We start from the raw sequence: 15,754 nt of genomic DNA, 5'->3' as shown, positions 1-15,754 counted from the left end.
AAAGGAACTCTTGGAAGGGAGTGAATTGGATCAGACTAGGAAGCCATCTGAAAAAGAAGATTCCTATTTTCTTTCTTTTTTAAAAATATATTTTATTGATTTTTTACAGTGAGGAAGGGAGAGGGATAGAGAGTTAGAAACATCGATGGGAGAGAAACATTGATCAGCTGCCTCCTGCACAGCTCCTACTGGGGATGTGCCCACAACCAAGGCACATGCCCTTGACCGGAATCGAACCTGGGACCCTCCCAGTCCGCAGGCCAATGCTCTATCCACTGAGCCAAACTAATTAGGGCAGATTCCTATTTTCTTGACAAGTTGGATAGGAAATAACTACTTTGATTTCTGATATTCGAGGCCTCTCTTTTCCTTTGACTCCAACTCTCACAAGACTCTAGAGCAGTGGTTCTCAACCTTTCTAATGCTGCGACCCTTTAATACAGTTCCTCATGTATAATTTTATAATTTTATGGTTGGGGGTCACCACAACATGAGGAACTGTATTAAAGGATCACGGCATTAGAAAGGTTGAGAACCACTGCTCTAGAGGAATGTATTATTGATACATTTATTCATTTTACACACTTATATTGATCATCTACTATATACCAAACATTGAACTATGCACTGTGTATACAAATACAAAACTCTAGATCACACAATTCTAACTGCCAAGAGGCTTATGGTCTAGTAAGTGAACAATAATCCTATCAGTATGCTAAATGCTACCATAGGAGGAGGCACAAAGGGCCCCTGGCTCGCAGAGTAGGGGCTTTTAATTTGGCTGGGGCACGTGAGTCCAGGTGGGACAGCATCAGGAAAGGGTTCATTTCCTGACCTCCTTCCTTTTTTGGTGTTGTTTCTGATGTTTTCTACTCTTTTTAGCTTTCTTATTTCTTATGACAAGGACCAATGACATTGACCTTTTTTTTTTTTTTTTTGGTGTTGCTTCTGATGTTTTCTGTGCAGGCTCTGTCCTTTCAAAAAGGGACTGTTTATAGGCACCAGCTTTCTCCAGATTCCACGTATCTCTTGGACAAGGTTAGATCCATTTCCATGTGGTTCTTCGCTGTCATTCCTTTCCGTTGTCAGTTTTGTCTTGCGACATGGGCATCCCTTTTAGTGATGGGTAGCTTATTGATTTAGCTACCCAAGGAGCCAAAATCAGTGAATTGGTCCCTCAATTGGCCTGGATGTAGTTTAGGGTCATTTCATATAACTTATCCTCATCAAATAAGGCTTATATCCTTACTATTGCCACTAGTGGACAGGAGAAGAGAGGAGAGCTTCGTGTTATAAGAAAAACATCCGCCCTGGCCGGCATTTTCAGTGGTTAGAGCTTCAGCCCGAGAACCAAACGGCCCCAGGTTCAATTCCTTCCAGTCAAAGGGCACATACCTGGGTTGCAGGTTCCCCAACCCAATTGGGGGTGCGTGGGGGAGGCAACTGATCGATGTGGCTCTCTCACATCGATATTTCTCTCTCTCCTTTCTCTCCCTCCCCCCTCCATTCCACCCTCCCTAAAATCAATGCAAGAAATATCCTCCAGTGAGGACTAACAACAACGACAAAAGAAAAAAGAAAAACATCCTTCACTTATATGAGTAATGAGTCCTCCTCCCTTTCCCACTGACATCCCTTCTACACCGGAGTAGCCGTCACATTCCAGCACTCACAGGACACTCCTTAAGTCTCTCATCTCCAGTTCAACTTGAAAAAGCTGTTCTGTGTCTGTGTAGTCACTGTCCAAGTGACAGGTGTGGTCCCCCTTCAGCCGAGCATTCTGTGGGATGGTGGAGAGCAGTGCCTCTCCAACTTGACCGTGCATCAGTGTAAGTCGGGAAGCTTATTGAAAGTCCAGATTATGAGATCATATGAAGAGACAAATGCTTGTGTAAGGGTCAGAATGGGGCTGGCTGTCCTACTTGCCTCATAACCTTGGCCAAAGCAGATGGCCTTATCTGTTAAATGGGCACTACAGTAACTAACTCAGGGCTGTTGTAATGATGACACAAGAATGCAAGTGTGTATGCAAAAGTAGCTTGTAAGCTGTAAAGAAAAACAACAAAATATAATTATTTGTTGTCAGAGCCCTGTTCCTTTCTGGACCAACACAACACTGAAGCACTGGTTCAAAGGACCGGAGCTCCAGACTGTCTCTGTTCCACTTCTTTACCTGAGGGCAAGGGAAATTGCTTTTGGTCTTAGAAGTAACCAGGAGAGGTCACTGCTTGAGATCCATACTTGCATGGCCTATTTGCTAATCAAGAATGCATAAAGGAGAGGGCCCCGAAGTCTCAGTGTTGTAAATCCCCTTTTTTAACCTAAGGGTTTTTAAAAAATTCTTATAATAGCAATACCATTATTGCAAGGCAGTATAATGAAGAGATTAAGAGCAGAGGCTCTGGAACTGACCTGCCTGGGTGTGAATGCTGGCTCCCACCCTTAATACCTGTGAGAGCCAGGTACTCCCTCTGAGGCTCAGTGTCCTCAACTGTAAAGGAGTGATAATAACAATAGTGCCACCTCCCTGGGTTGTTGAAAGCTTTCAATGACATAGCATATGAAAAGCACTTAGGAAAGTGCTTAGGGTACCTGGTAAGTACTCCGTAAATGCTGGTTGTAATATTCTGAGGCTTTTGAGGTGTGCCAGCCCTGTGCAAGGCAGTTTACATGAGTTACTTAATCTTTGTAAAACCTTTTTCAGTAGAACTATTATCATTCTTATCTTATGGATGAGAAAACTGAGGCAATAATTAACTTGCTCAAAGTGTTACAGTTAATGGTAGAACCAGAATTTGAACTCTAGTCTTTCTGACTCCAGAATCGGTACTCTCTCACATTGTACACAGTCTGGTGTACCAGAGGGAAGTTTCCCCTTCTTTCCTACAAAAGAATACAGTGAGAAATTGGTAAGATGGCTGAGATTTCAGTTAAGCTTTCAGGAAGGCCCTAGGAGCACACTGTATTCCTAAAACTGAATGTCTTGATAATAGGGATAGTGCACACTTTGGGGAGAGAGCTCCTCGTTCCGTGGTCGGCAAACTGCGGCTCGCGAGTCACATGTGGCTCTTTGGCCCCTTGAGTGTGGCTCTTCCACAAAATACCACGGCCTGGGCGAGTCTATTTTGAAGAAGTGGCGTTAGAAGAAGTTTAAGTTTAAAAAAATTGGCTCTCAAATGAAATTTCAAGCGTTGTACTGTTGATATTTGGCTCTGTTGACTAATGAGTTTGCCGACCACTGTCCTAGTTGAATTAGATGGAAGGACCCACACCCTGGACGCCAAGGGGAGCTTGCAGTGTGGCTGGCCAATAGCTTTCAAGGCCAGAAGCATAGCTGCGTTTTCTAACTTAACACTTCTTAAAATGAGCACTGCGTTTTGCCACCCGCAGCCGTTTGTTTCCTTTTTCCACTCACCATTCTTTCAGCTAAAAAGGGTTAAAAGCTGTCCTTTATAATCACAGCCAGGACTTGAGTGAAAAGGCGGAATTCCACCTCCGGGGATCCCAGAGGGGTAGCAGTTGTCCAGAAGAGCTGACTTTTTGCAGTATAATATGTCTGTTTACTGTATGAATGCCCAAGCCAAGGATTTGCCTGGTTGGTGGCTGCCTGGCCTTCACATGCTGCCGTTCAGATGTTGCTCTGACATGCAGGAAGTCGCCACTCTTCAGCCGCCTGCAACTAACTGGATGCCCACCCGATGGAATGCTTTGTTCCTGAAGTTTGCACGGGAAATCAGGACTTTTGCTATTATTCAGACAAAGGTGGGGGTGGGGCCCTAAAAAGAAGCAGGGAGCGGGGGAGCGCTGAAGGCTCCTCTTTTCTTTCAGTATTCCCCTGACTTGCCTGCAGCACCAGGACACTGCTGTTCTTGCTCTCCCTGTTCTTAAAATCCAGGCCTTTTGGGAAAATTTAGCCTCTGCTTCCCCACACATGCATTTACTGAACATCTTTGATGCTCCAAGGCATGAGGTCAGCTTCTTTCACATTCATCTTCTTGTCCAATCCTTGTGGGGTTTTTTTTACAAATGAGGAAACAGGCTTAGGAAGCTAAGTGATTTGGACAAGGTCACACAGCTGGTCAGGGGAACCCAGGTCTGTCTGCTCCAGGTCCAGTGCTTTTCCACTCTCCCCTCCCCCCAATTTCTCCCTCCTCCTCTGTTCTTGTCACCCCCTCACCCTGAATTCCTTGTTGGTACAGCCCCACTTCCTGCTGTGTGTAGCTAGCAGCATTGCTTAACCTCTATTGACATTTTGGGCCAGATAATTTCTTTGTTGTGGAGCCTATCCTGTACATTGTAGGATATTTAGCAGCATCCCTGGCTTTTATCCACTAAATGCCAGAAATACCGCCAATCGCGACAACCAGAAATGTCATCACGCAATGCCAGATGTCCCTGATTTTCCCTCTTCTCCATTCCTCCCCATGAAGGGGGTCAGCGTGTTGGAGAGCCCCGCCACATGGAGTCCTCTGGAATCCTTAGCCTTTGCTGTTTCATCCAGCCAAAGTCCCCTAACGTAGTGCCGATAGCCTTGATGAGCTGGTCACACTACAAAAGTTCCTCAGGCTGTGGGGCTCAGGGTCTGAGTGAAAAAAGCCCCCATCCCTCCCTACTCAAAGCTCTCAGAATAGGCTCCAGCCTACGGGGCTGGGCAGCTGGGTCTTCAGCTTCCCTGTGGGTGGTGCACTTGCAGAGAGACCCGGAGAGACGGGGATACTGGGCTTGGAACAAGGTTTTCCTGTGAGATGTGGAGATTCTGCAGGTCTCAAATGGATTCCTTTGTTTCCACAGGAAATCCTGCATCTTTCCCAGGGCAGCTGATTCTCAGCATGTGGAGGGGGAGGTCAAGGTCTCAGTTGAGGAGCTGATGAGAGCTGTGGTCCCTTACTCCAGAAATGTACATTTTGCCTGTAATTTCAGGGCTTCACTGATGCCCATGCCATCCATCCGTCCGTCCATCCATCCATCCATCCATCCATCCATCCATCCATCCATCCATATGTTCATCTGGGTTAGGAACCCTGCCTTATGCTCACACTCACCCTTGGGGTTGAAGTGGAGAGGAAGGGGCCTAGGGCTCTCTCCTTGCTTTTGGGGGATCTAGCAATACCCTCTTTTATTCCAGATCCTAAGCTCTAAGCCAGACTGAGTAATTGTAATGTGCAGCGAGGGTGTACATCAAGGAGATGAGCCAAGATAGAGAGGCTGGCTAGGTAAATAGGAAAGGAAGAGGGGTGGCAATTTAGGAGCTGACTCCTTTCCTGCCCCAGCCCGGCCTGAGGGGAGGAAGGGGAGAAGAAAGCAAGGGGGAGAAATGAGCAATGAGGGGTGGCCCCCTTCTTTCCCAGCTGCAGCAGCCCAGCGGGTAGATGAATGCTGGGAGGGGGAGAGTGACCCTGGCAGAACCCTTTGTTCCAGCTAAGGCTGGAGCAGGGGGCACTGAGCCATTCACACGCCATCCGAGGGCATCCTGCTGGGCATTCTGGGGAGGGGGCACAGCAGCCGGTCATGGGACTTGGCCAGGCAGATAGCTCAAGGCTCAATAGGGAAGCCCAGCTGCGTGCTGCTGAGGCTGGGGGAGGGGCTGCTTCTGCCCTCCTTCCTCCAGGCTGTGGCCTATGCCACAGGCAGGAAAGCTCCGAGTGGCTCCACTCACTGTGTCCTGATGTGGCCTGGTCCCCTTCTCCTTGGGCCCCGCTCCTCCTTTTCAAAAGTGGTTTCCCGTCTCAAAAGTGAGCTCTGGTGAGGGGACTCACAGCAGTTTCCCTATGGATTCCTTATCCCACAAGGGGTCCAGCATTTTAATTCCACTCTTATCTCTTGCACTTCCTGGCCCACACCAAGGGCCTGGTGCTGCTCAGAGGCAAAAGCATCAATATCTCAGCCTCATTTGGACGGGAAGGACCTGGAGGTCGCATCTCCCTCGCCCCTTCTGTCCCCTGCTCCTCTATCCCAAAAGCACCAACTCTCCAGGTGACATCATTTGTCTCTGAGTCTTTGTGGGTGCCACATAAGAAAGCCTGTCATGCCTAACAGGTTTGGCTCAGTGGATAGAGCATTGGCCTGTGGACTGAAGGGTCCCAGGTTCGATTCCGGTCAAGGGCATGTACCTTGGTTGCGGGCACATTCCCGGTAAGGAGTGTGCAGGAGGTAGCTGATCGATGTTTCTCTCTCATCGATGTTTCTAACTCTCTATCCCTCTCCCTTCCTCTCTGTAAAAAATCAATAAAATATATTTTTTTAAAAAAGAAAGAAAGAAAGAAAGCCTGTCATGCAAGGGGGTACCTAGACTATTTGTAAGCCCAGAGTCAGAGGGTATCTTCTTAACCATTTGTGCCTGGAGGAGAGGAAGTCACCATTCCGTGGTCTGCATCTCCCTTCAGTGTCACCATGTCCACCTGGGAGACAGTGGTCCTAGACTTGGCTCCTTTATCTTCTTCCCTGGGATGGGCTTTGGTTGGGTGAGAACTGAGCCTTCATTGCTTCCTTTTCTCTCTGCCCAGGCCTAGCCAGCAGCCCCGAGTGTGCTTGTGGTCGGAGCCACTTCACCTGTGCAGTGAGTGCCCTCGGCGAGTGTACCTGCATCCCCGCCCAATGGCAGTGTGATGGAGACAACGACTGCGGGGACCACAGCGATGAGGACGGATGTAGTAAGAATCTCCCCACTGGACGGTGGGAAGTGGTAGAAGAGGGACCTGGGGAGAGGAGCTAGGACAAGTCTGATGGCGTTTTCTGTGCATCAGCTGCGTCAGGCTCAGATCTTTGGATTCCTGTGAGGGTGATAGAAATGACAGATGGGTGGTTTCCTAACAATATATATGGCTCCAAGCCTTGTTTTCCCTAGTTTCCATGGATATACATCCAACAAAACAAACTTTGAGCCAGGCCGGCATGGCTCAGTGGTTGAGCATCCACCTATGAACCAGGAGGTCACGGTTCGATTCCCATTCAGGGCATACGCCCAGGTTGCAGGCTCGATCCCATGTGCAGCATGCAGGAGGCAGCTGATCAATGGTTCTCTCTCATCATTGATGTTTCTATCTCTCTTTCCCTCTCCCTTCCTCTCTGAAATCAATAAAAGTATATTTTAAAAACAAGCAAACAAACTTTGAAATAAGTATAGAGGAAGACACCCTTGGAACTACAGGGAGTCTCTTTAAATAGATCTCTTTGTATGTGAATATGTGTATGTGTACTGCATGTTTGTGCATTTTTTATGTGCATACGATATGCTAATGTAGATTATTCATTTCTTATTTAATATCCTGTATAATCACACCTTTTTCAATAACATAAACTTGGTAAGAAATATATTCTCTTTAAGTCTCTCTTTTCCTCTAGTGTAATAACATACGCACAACAGGCTAGAGGGCCCTGTCTTGGATGTATAGAAAAGCACTGCTGAGTCAGTTGTCTGGGTTCAGGGGTGCAACCTGCGGCAGCTATGTCTGAAGGTGGCTAATTAGTCTAATAAGAATGAAGCTACAATCTGGACCTTATTACCACTAACCATTTCAGCTAATTGTGATGATGGTAAATGGCTCACTTTCATGTAGCACTTTCACATGAGCCCTCTGTGAGCAGAGGATAATTATCCCCATTGTGCAGTCAAAGAACCTACAGCTCAGAGAGAGGACTCGACTTGCTCAGTGTGATAAGTAATGAGTTCTAGAGCTGGAAACTGAGCCCAGATGTGTCAGTCATCGTTTAACAAGAGGAAAGAAAAAAAAAAATACACTTCTTTCTCTTGGTCGTGTTCTTCTTACTGCTTTCTTAGTGGTTTTGAGTTCCTTGGGCTATTCTGCCTCGTGAACCCCTCACCACCGTGCCCTGCTAATTCTCTCACTTCTTTGCTACAGTTTCTGCTCAGCTTCTCCATCGGCTGGGGGCAGGCACAGGAATCTGGAGAAGGACTGTAATTCAGACAGCCCTGTTGAGTCTGTCTGAATAAGTACACCACACTGATTCCTTTTTCCATTCTTTTTCCCCTGGGACTCAGTGCTGCCCACCTGCTCCCCTCTTGACTTTCACTGTGACAATGGCAAGTGCATCCGCCGCTCCTGGGTGTGCGATGGGGACAACGACTGCGAGGACGACTCAGACGAACAGGACTGTCGTGAGTGCTGGCCAGGCGGGCTCCGTCAGGCTCTGTTGGGAGGGGATTTTCGATCAGAAAGTGATGTCCCCAGGCCCATGTCAGCCTTTGGGTCTTCAGCTCTTGGTCCCGTTCCGTCACCTCCTCTAGTGGTCAGAGGAGGTCCTCTCCCCACCCTCCACAAGACAGCCACCTGCTCCTGATCCCTCGGGGCAGCCTTGGAGCTGCCTGACTGCTCTGCTCCGCAAGGCTGTCTGTTGGGCTCCCAGGCACTGCCCCCCAACTGCCTGCAGCAGCCTGACTGCTCTGCCCACAGCCCCCCGGGAGTGTGAGGAGGACGAGTTCCCCTGCCAGAACGGCTACTGCATCCGGAGCCTGTGGCACTGTGATGGTGACAATGACTGCGGGGACAACAGCGACGAACAGTGTGGTGAGTGGTGACCTGTGAGGCAGACAAGTGGTGGTGGATGGCCTGGCCATGGGAGGAGAACATAGCAATGACTCAAGTACTGCCCCAACCTTGAACTGCCCAGGTATCATCTATGTGTCTGGAGTAGCTGGAGGAAGGCAGGGGGAGGCCGCGAGGGGGCAGGGGGAGTGGCAGAGCATTGCAGACCTCCAGCAATCACGGAGCAGGAGCCTGAGGCCCAGTCTCTTTAGGGCCTCAGCTTTCCCCAGAGAGTCTGCACTGAATCCATGGTGTCTTGCCGACTAAGTCAGACCTCCCCAGGATCAGTGAGGGTGAGAGTCAGGGAGGAGGTTAAGAGGGTTGTTTGTAGGGCTCCCTCAGGATTGCTGTCCCATTGCATCTCCCAGACATGCGCAAGTGCTCTGACAAGGAATTCCGCTGCAGCGATGGAAGCTGTATTGCTGAGCACTGGTACTGTGACGGTGACACCGACTGCAAAGATGGCTCTGACGAGGAGAGCTGTCGTGAGTGGCCCCAGACCTCAAGCTGTTGGGCTGGGATGGGCAGAGGGCACTGCCACATGGGCTGAGGGCCAGGCTGAGGAGTGCATGAATAGTGGGCAAGGAGAGTGGGTTCTTAAGAAGCAGCTCCTCCTAGACTGAGCTTGGGTGGAAGCAGGTTCCCCAGATGGGAAGGGAGGTCTCCTTTTGGTCCACCTGAATATGGGCGTCTACAAGGGCCATCTTCAATGAAGCCTGGTTACATCTCCCTTGAGGAAGGCTCTCTGCCTGCACATCCCGCCCCCTCCTCTGCCCGGACCTGAGTGTATGCCCCTCCCCACCCCTGCCTTCCTTCCTTCCAGCCTCGGCAGTGCCAGCACCCCCCTGCAACCTGGAAGAGTTCCAGTGTGCCTACGGCCGCTGCATCCTCGACATTTACCACTGTGATGGCGATGATGACTGCGGAGACTGGTCTGACGAGTCTGACTGCTGTGAGCGCTCTAGCCAGCTGGGTGGAGGAAGGGAGGAGGCCAGGCTGGGTTGGCAAGGCACAGGTGCCAGCTGGGGCAGGAGCACAAGGGGGGTGGGGGGACTTTCTGGATTCCCTGGTTCCTCTTGAGCAGAGATGGAGGAGCCCGAACGCTAGGGCTGTGGCTTTCTGGTCTGCTACGGGACACTGCGCACAGACTGGCTAGAGACAGAGGCTTGATGTGTTTCCCCAGCCTCCCACCAGCCCTGCCGTTCTGGGGAGTTCATGTGTGACAGTGGCCTGTGCATCAACGCAGGCTGGCGCTGCGATGGCGACGCAGACTGTGATGACCAATCTGACGAGCGCAATTGCAGTGAGTGGGGGACAGCGCTGAAGGTCTGAGCTAGAAGCAGGGAGAGGGGTCGTGGAGCCAAAGAATCCACCACCAACAAAGCATGAAGACAGATTAGACATAACCACCAAGTACAGTTGTGTAGGTTGTGCTCTGCACAGAGGCGCCATGTCCAAATGGATGCCAGTCACATCACAGACATGTTTTATACTTATGTAAATTTATATATTCATCCTGGCCGTTTGCCAGCAGATGGCAGTAAAGTGTCTTGAGAAAAGGGTACCGTTTTCTAATTCACACCAAGATGCCCCATAGGCCAACTAGGACACTGGTGTCAAGAAGAGTGGCATGGCCCTAGCTGGTTGGGCTCAGTGGATAGAGCGTTTGCCTATGGACTGAAGGGTCCCGGGTTTGATTCTGGTCAAGGGCACATGCTGGGGTTGTGGGCTTAATCCCAAGGGGGTGTGTAGGAGGCAGCGTGTCAATGATTCTCGCTCATCATTGATGTTTCTCCCTCTCCCTTCCTCTCGGAAATCAATTTTTTTTAGAAAAGTGCAATTTTGGGTGGCAGGGTGGTGCGTTGGGATGAAATGGGGCCAGCCTTTGACTAGGCCTTTGCTTTGCCAGCCACCTCCATGTGTACAGCCGAACAGTTCCGCTGTCGGTCAGGCCGCTGCGTCCGCCTGTCCTGGCGCTGTGATGGGGAGGATGACTGTGCAGACAACAGTGATGAAGAGAACTGTGAGAACACAGGTAGAGTCCCCTAGGGGTCCCCCAGACCCCTTAGCCTATAGTTGGGGTGAAGGACAGGCGGAAAGAGGGTGTTACAGCTGCTATTCCAGTTGGGCCTAGGTGATGCTTTAATCAATCTTGCTCACGGCCGGGATTTTTCCTGCCTTTCTCAGTTACCAGTGTCAAATCCAGATGCATTTGTTGACCTGCAGCCTTATGGCCTGTAACACAATATCAGGGCTATGAGTTTCAATTGCCTCTCAGCCAGTACCTGATGCTCTGGCCTGGTGAGCAAGGACTGGTTTCTGTGGCTGAGATTCCCACTCCCACTCCTCTAGCCACACCAGGTGCCGGGCATACAAATACACTCTCATTCTGTCCCACATCCTCACCATCCACTGTGGTGTCCTGAGGAGAAAACAAATGCAGACGTTTAGCCAGCCCTGTCTGAGCTGTTTCCTGCCTGGGACCCCAACCCTCCCACCTTGAGTCTCATCTGTCTCCAGCTCGCCTTAGAAAATGACAGGCTCCCATCCTTTTGTTGACCCAAGCCCTGCCCTGCTGTGACCTGACCCTCCCTCCGGCCTTCCCTCCCTTCTTCTCTAGGAAGCCCCCAGTGCGCCTCGGACCAGTTCCTGTGCTGGAACGGGCGCTGCATTGGCCAGAGGAAGCTGTGCAATGGGGTCAATGACTGTGGTGACAACAGCGACGAAAGCCCACAGCAGAATTGCCGTGAGTGTCCCCAGTGGGCGGGCCTGGCCCATGGTTTGTGGCTGAGCCCCACCCAGACAGTTCAAAGAGAATCCTCCCTAAGGACTCCAGCAGCCTCGGGAGCTGTTCTTCGTGGTCCAGGTGGAATGCCAAGTTGGCTCTCTGGGGGAGGATTCTGGGCTCAACTCCCATCTCTGGCTTGGCTGGCACAGGGCCCCGGACGGGTGAGGAGAACTGCAATGTGAACAACGGTGGCTGCTCCCAGAAGTGCCAGATGGTGCGGGGGGCAGTGCAGTGTACCTGCCACACAGGCTACCGGCTCACAGAGGACGGGCGCATGTGCCAGGGTGAGCTGGGACTGGTTTGGAGCAGGGCCAGGATGCTGGGCAGGGGTGGCAGACAGACAGCTGTGTTTCCCATGGGTCAGACATTTGACGGACATGACCTCATTTCACCCTAACAATAACCGTAAGAGGTAGGGATTGTCCCTTCCATTTCACACCTGGGGAAACTGAAGCTCAGAGAGGTTAAGTAACTCATTGAAGGCCACAGAGCTGGTGAGTAGTTGGGATTCCAGCCCAGGTCTGCATGACTTTGAAGCCCTTAACCACTTGTTATCTAGCCTTCCCACTAGGTCTAGAAAATAGATGGGCATGTGGGCAGGGAAGCAACTAGTCAGCCAGGGAGTGGGGGGGGGGGTGAGGATGGCAGAAAAAAGAGCTCCTGACCTGCCCGGTCCCCACAGATGTGAATGAATGTGCCGAGGAAGGGTATTGCAGCCAGGGCTGCACCAACAGCGAAGGGGCTTTCCAGTGCTGGTGCGAGGCAGGCTACGAACTCCGGCCTGACCGGCGCAGCTGCAAGGCTCTGGGTAAGGGGTGTTGGCATTTGGCTGGGTGGGTAGAAGTCTGAGTGTGGAGACAGCCAGGTGCTCCAGTGCTCAGCAATTTTCTGAGAGCTAGAAATATTTTCAACTCAGGAAAATGGAGCTGTGAGGTGCATTTGGGCCCTCCAAAAAGCCTTGCTGGGGTGGGATACGGTGGGCTGGGCTGGGGGAGTACACTTTAGAAGCTCCCACATTTTTAGTACTGATGCCGGCAGCTTGGGATATGCCCTAATGGACCAGGGGTGCCATATGTCAGCCCAGAAGCTGGGGTGCATGCTGAGGGTGCAGCTCTGGAGGCCAGTGGGGGCCCCATTTCTATGCCATGTCCCAGGGCCGGAGCCGGTGCTACTGTTCGCCAATCGCATCGACATCCGGCAGGTGCTGCCGCACCGCTCTGAGTACACACTGCTGCTCAACAACCTGGAGAATGCCATCGCCCTTGACTTCCATCACCGGCGCGAGCTTGTCTTCTGGTCAGATGTCACCCTGGACCGGATCCTGCGGGCCAACCTCAATGGTAGCAACGTGGAGGAGGTTGTGTCTACGGGGCTCGAGAGCCCAGGTAGGAAACCAGGCTCTGTGGGGTGGGGCAGGGCCACACCATGTGGGAAGTAGCCATGGATAGATCAGGCTAGAGATTTGTAAACCTTGGGCAGCAGAACATCTTTTTCTTCCAGTGAAATTTTGCATGGAACTAATATTGATAACATTTGTTAGTATACTTTAATTTTATAGGTTCAGATTTTTGTCATTTGCTTGTTATTGAGGTCAATGAGTTAGAATAATGAGACCATTATGATGAATGCAATCATTTGAAACCAGAGCTTTATGGATGACAGTTAAATTTCTATATCAGCTTTGCCTCCAGCTTAATTCTGAAATTTGTTTTGATTGCTTGGTATTAAGAGTATTCTGATTGCCTGGCTGGCATGGCTCAGTGGTTGAGCATCAACCTATGAACAAGGAGGTCACAGTTCGATTCCCAGTCAAGGCAGATGCCCAGGTTGCTTGTTCAATTCCCAGTGGAGGGTGTGCAGGAGGCAACTGATCAATGATTCTCATTATTGATATTTCTATCTCTCTCTCTCCCTCTCCCTTTCTCTCTGAAATCATAAAAAATATATATTTTTAAAAAGAGTATTCTGATTGAAACAGATAAATACACTGAGTGGCCAGATTATTATGATCTCTGAACGAATAATAATTTGGCCACTCAGTATATGTATATCTACACTAATAAAAGAGAAACATGCAAATTGACCATACCTCTGCTATGCCCACAAGCCACGCCCACCAGCCAATCAGGAGTGAGTATGCAAATTAACCCAACCAAGATGGTGGTGGCCAAAGAGCAAGCAGGAGGCTTGGATTGCCCTGGCAATGGAGGAATGCTTCCCGCCTGCCCTGGCCGGCCCTAGCCTCCACTCAAGGCTACAAAGTTTCAATTATAGAAGATAAATAAATCCTAGATACTTGCTTCCAGCTGGCCCTGGCCTCCGCTCAAGGAGGTGTTGGAAAAAAAAAAAAAAAAGGAGGGGCTGGGACCTTGGGTCGCCAGGGGGTGATCAGGCCAGGAGGGATGGCAGGGACCGTTGGGTAAGCAGACCAGCAGGGAGGCCAGTTGGGGGTGAGCAGGCTGTCAGTGGGGGTCAGTTGGAGGTGATCAGGACAGCGGGGGGGGGGGGCAGTTTGGAGTGAGCAGGCCAACAGGGGGGCAGTTGGAGGTAAGCAGGCTGGCACGGGGGACAGTTGGGGGCGAGCAGGCCGGCAGGCAGAGTGGTTAGGGGCAATCAGTCAGGCAGGCAGACAGGTGAGCGGCTGGAGCCAGCAGTCCAGGATTGTGAGAGGAATGTCTGACTGCAGTTTAGGCCCAATCCCTGTAAACTGGAAGTAGGACATCCTTCAAGGGGTCCCAGATTGGAGCGGGTGCAGGCCCTGCTGAGGAACAACCTCCCCCACCCCACCCGTGCATGAATTTCGTGCACCGGGCCACTAGTATATATATATATATATATATATATATATATATATATATATATATATATATATATATTAGAGGCCCAGTGCATGAATTTGTGCATGGGTGGGGTCCAGCCAGCCTGGCCAGGTGGAGGGGACATGGGTGGTTGGCCAGCCTTCCTGCTGATCGAACTCCTGGTCGAGGGGACAATTTGCATATTAGCCTTTTATTATATACACTGAGTGGCCAGATTACTATGCATTCAGAGATCATAATAATCTGGCCACTCAGTGTATATCCAAATGTCTACAGATAAAAAAAAAACCACAGCTTACTTGGCAGTTTCGGGCCATTGTACAAGCAGGTGAAGTGGACTGGAATTCATATCGAGCACAGTTGACTCAAATGATGGATCTTCTGAACTACCTAAGCTAAATTTGCAAATCGCTGAACCAGTGCAGTGTAGGACCCTCGGTGTGGTTCAGGGAGCCAGAACTCAGGAAGTGGAATAGGGTTGGCTAAGAGGAGGAAATGCATGATCTGGAGCAGTCGCTTGACTTTTCTGTGCCTCACTTTCTTCACCTTCATGGGTTATAGTAGCCAGCTCACAGACTTGCTGTGCTGATTAAATGTATGTAAGTGTATGTAAAAAATGGTTCATACACTGCCTGGCCCAAGAAACTGCTTTGTGCCAGAGTTTACTCTTGTTACTCTGGCACAGATAACCCGGACTGGATCCCTAGCAATTTCCCCCTGCCTCTTTCTACCAGGAGGCCTGGCTGTGGATTGGGTCCACGACAAACTCTACTGGACCGACTCAGGGACATCAAGGATAGAGGTGGCCAACCTGGACGGGGCCCACCGGAAGGTGCTGCTTTGGCAGAACCTTGAGAAGCCTCGGGCCATTGCCTTGCACCCCATGGAGGGGTGAGTGAGTTGTGTCTCAGTTCCTAAATCCCTCTTGCAACCTCTAGGGACAGTTCCCAGGCCACTTGGGCCAGACTTTATTGGGTGTTAAGAGCATGGGCTCTGCACCCAGGCATACCTAGGTTTGAGTCCTGGCTCTGCAGTAGCTGGCTGAATGACCTTAGGGTAGTTAGTTTATCTCTCTCTCTCTCTCTCTCTCTCAGCCTCCATTTAGTCATGTCTACATTGGTGGTAAGAAGCGTACCTACCTCTTAGCTGTGTGGAGATGAAATGAGATGATGAATTTTAAATGGCATAACACATTAATTAAGTTATAGGTGTTTATTTTTTATTATTAGCTCGTAAGGTTCAGCTAATTAATAATAACTTTATTATTAGGAGAAAAGTCTTCTGAAATGGAAGTTGTTAGCCTCTGGCTTTTGAAAATTCAATGCAGTCAATTGAGGGAAGTGTCTTCTAAGATCCTACAGTTGTAGGTCAGCTATTTTAGAAACTATGTGTGTGTGTGTGTGTGTGTGTGTAAAATACAAGACAGTTGCGGAGAATGTGACAGAGAAGTTCCTCTTCTAATATTACGTTAGGTGGTCAATTCCATGAGGGTTGGAATTTTTGTCTATTGTTCACTGCTGCACTCCCAGTGCCTAAGATAGTGCCCTCCCCATAGCAGATACTGCAAACAAAAAATTTGCTTAATGAATAAATGCCCTGTC

The 15,754-nt window shown here is 50.0% G+C and overlaps 1 protein-coding gene across 2 annotated transcripts in view; it reads left to right on the top strand.

Annotated features, from left to right (window-relative positions):
- Nucleotides 1-15,754, top strand: part of LRP4 (LDL receptor related protein 4) — a 56,217-nt gene that overhangs the window by 8,343 nt on the left and 32,120 nt on the right. For both annotated transcript variants that reach the window (XR_013814391.1, XM_079787835.1), the window contains exons 2-13: nt 6,507-6,653; nt 8,003-8,119; nt 8,415-8,528; nt 8,915-9,031; nt 9,370-9,498; nt 9,730-9,849; nt 10,456-10,581; nt 11,167-11,292; nt 11,484-11,618; nt 12,017-12,142; nt 12,489-12,719; nt 14,888-15,044. Coding sequence is in view for 1 of the 2 variants with exons in the window: in XM_079787835.1 (XP_079643961.1) it covers nt 6,507-6,653; nt 8,003-8,119; nt 8,415-8,528; nt 8,915-9,031; nt 9,370-9,498; nt 9,730-9,849; nt 10,456-10,581; nt 11,167-11,292; nt 11,484-11,618; nt 12,017-12,142; nt 12,489-12,719; nt 14,888-15,044 (1,645 nt within the window). In the remaining variant the exon portion in view is untranslated. The remainder of the gene's footprint in view (nt 1-6,506; nt 6,654-8,002; nt 8,120-8,414; nt 8,529-8,914; nt 9,032-9,369; nt 9,499-9,729; nt 9,850-10,455; nt 10,582-11,166; nt 11,293-11,483; nt 11,619-12,016; nt 12,143-12,488; nt 12,720-14,887; nt 15,045-15,754) is intronic.

The sequence above is a fragment of the Cnephaeus nilssonii genome, assembly GCF_951640355.1.
Source record: "Cnephaeus nilssonii genome assembly, chromosome: 13".
Taxonomy (NCBI): domain Eukaryota; kingdom Metazoa; phylum Chordata; class Mammalia; order Chiroptera; family Vespertilionidae; genus Cnephaeus; species Cnephaeus nilssonii.
Note: the sequence above shows the minus strand (reverse complement) of the source record. Positions and strands in the feature narration are given on the sequence as shown.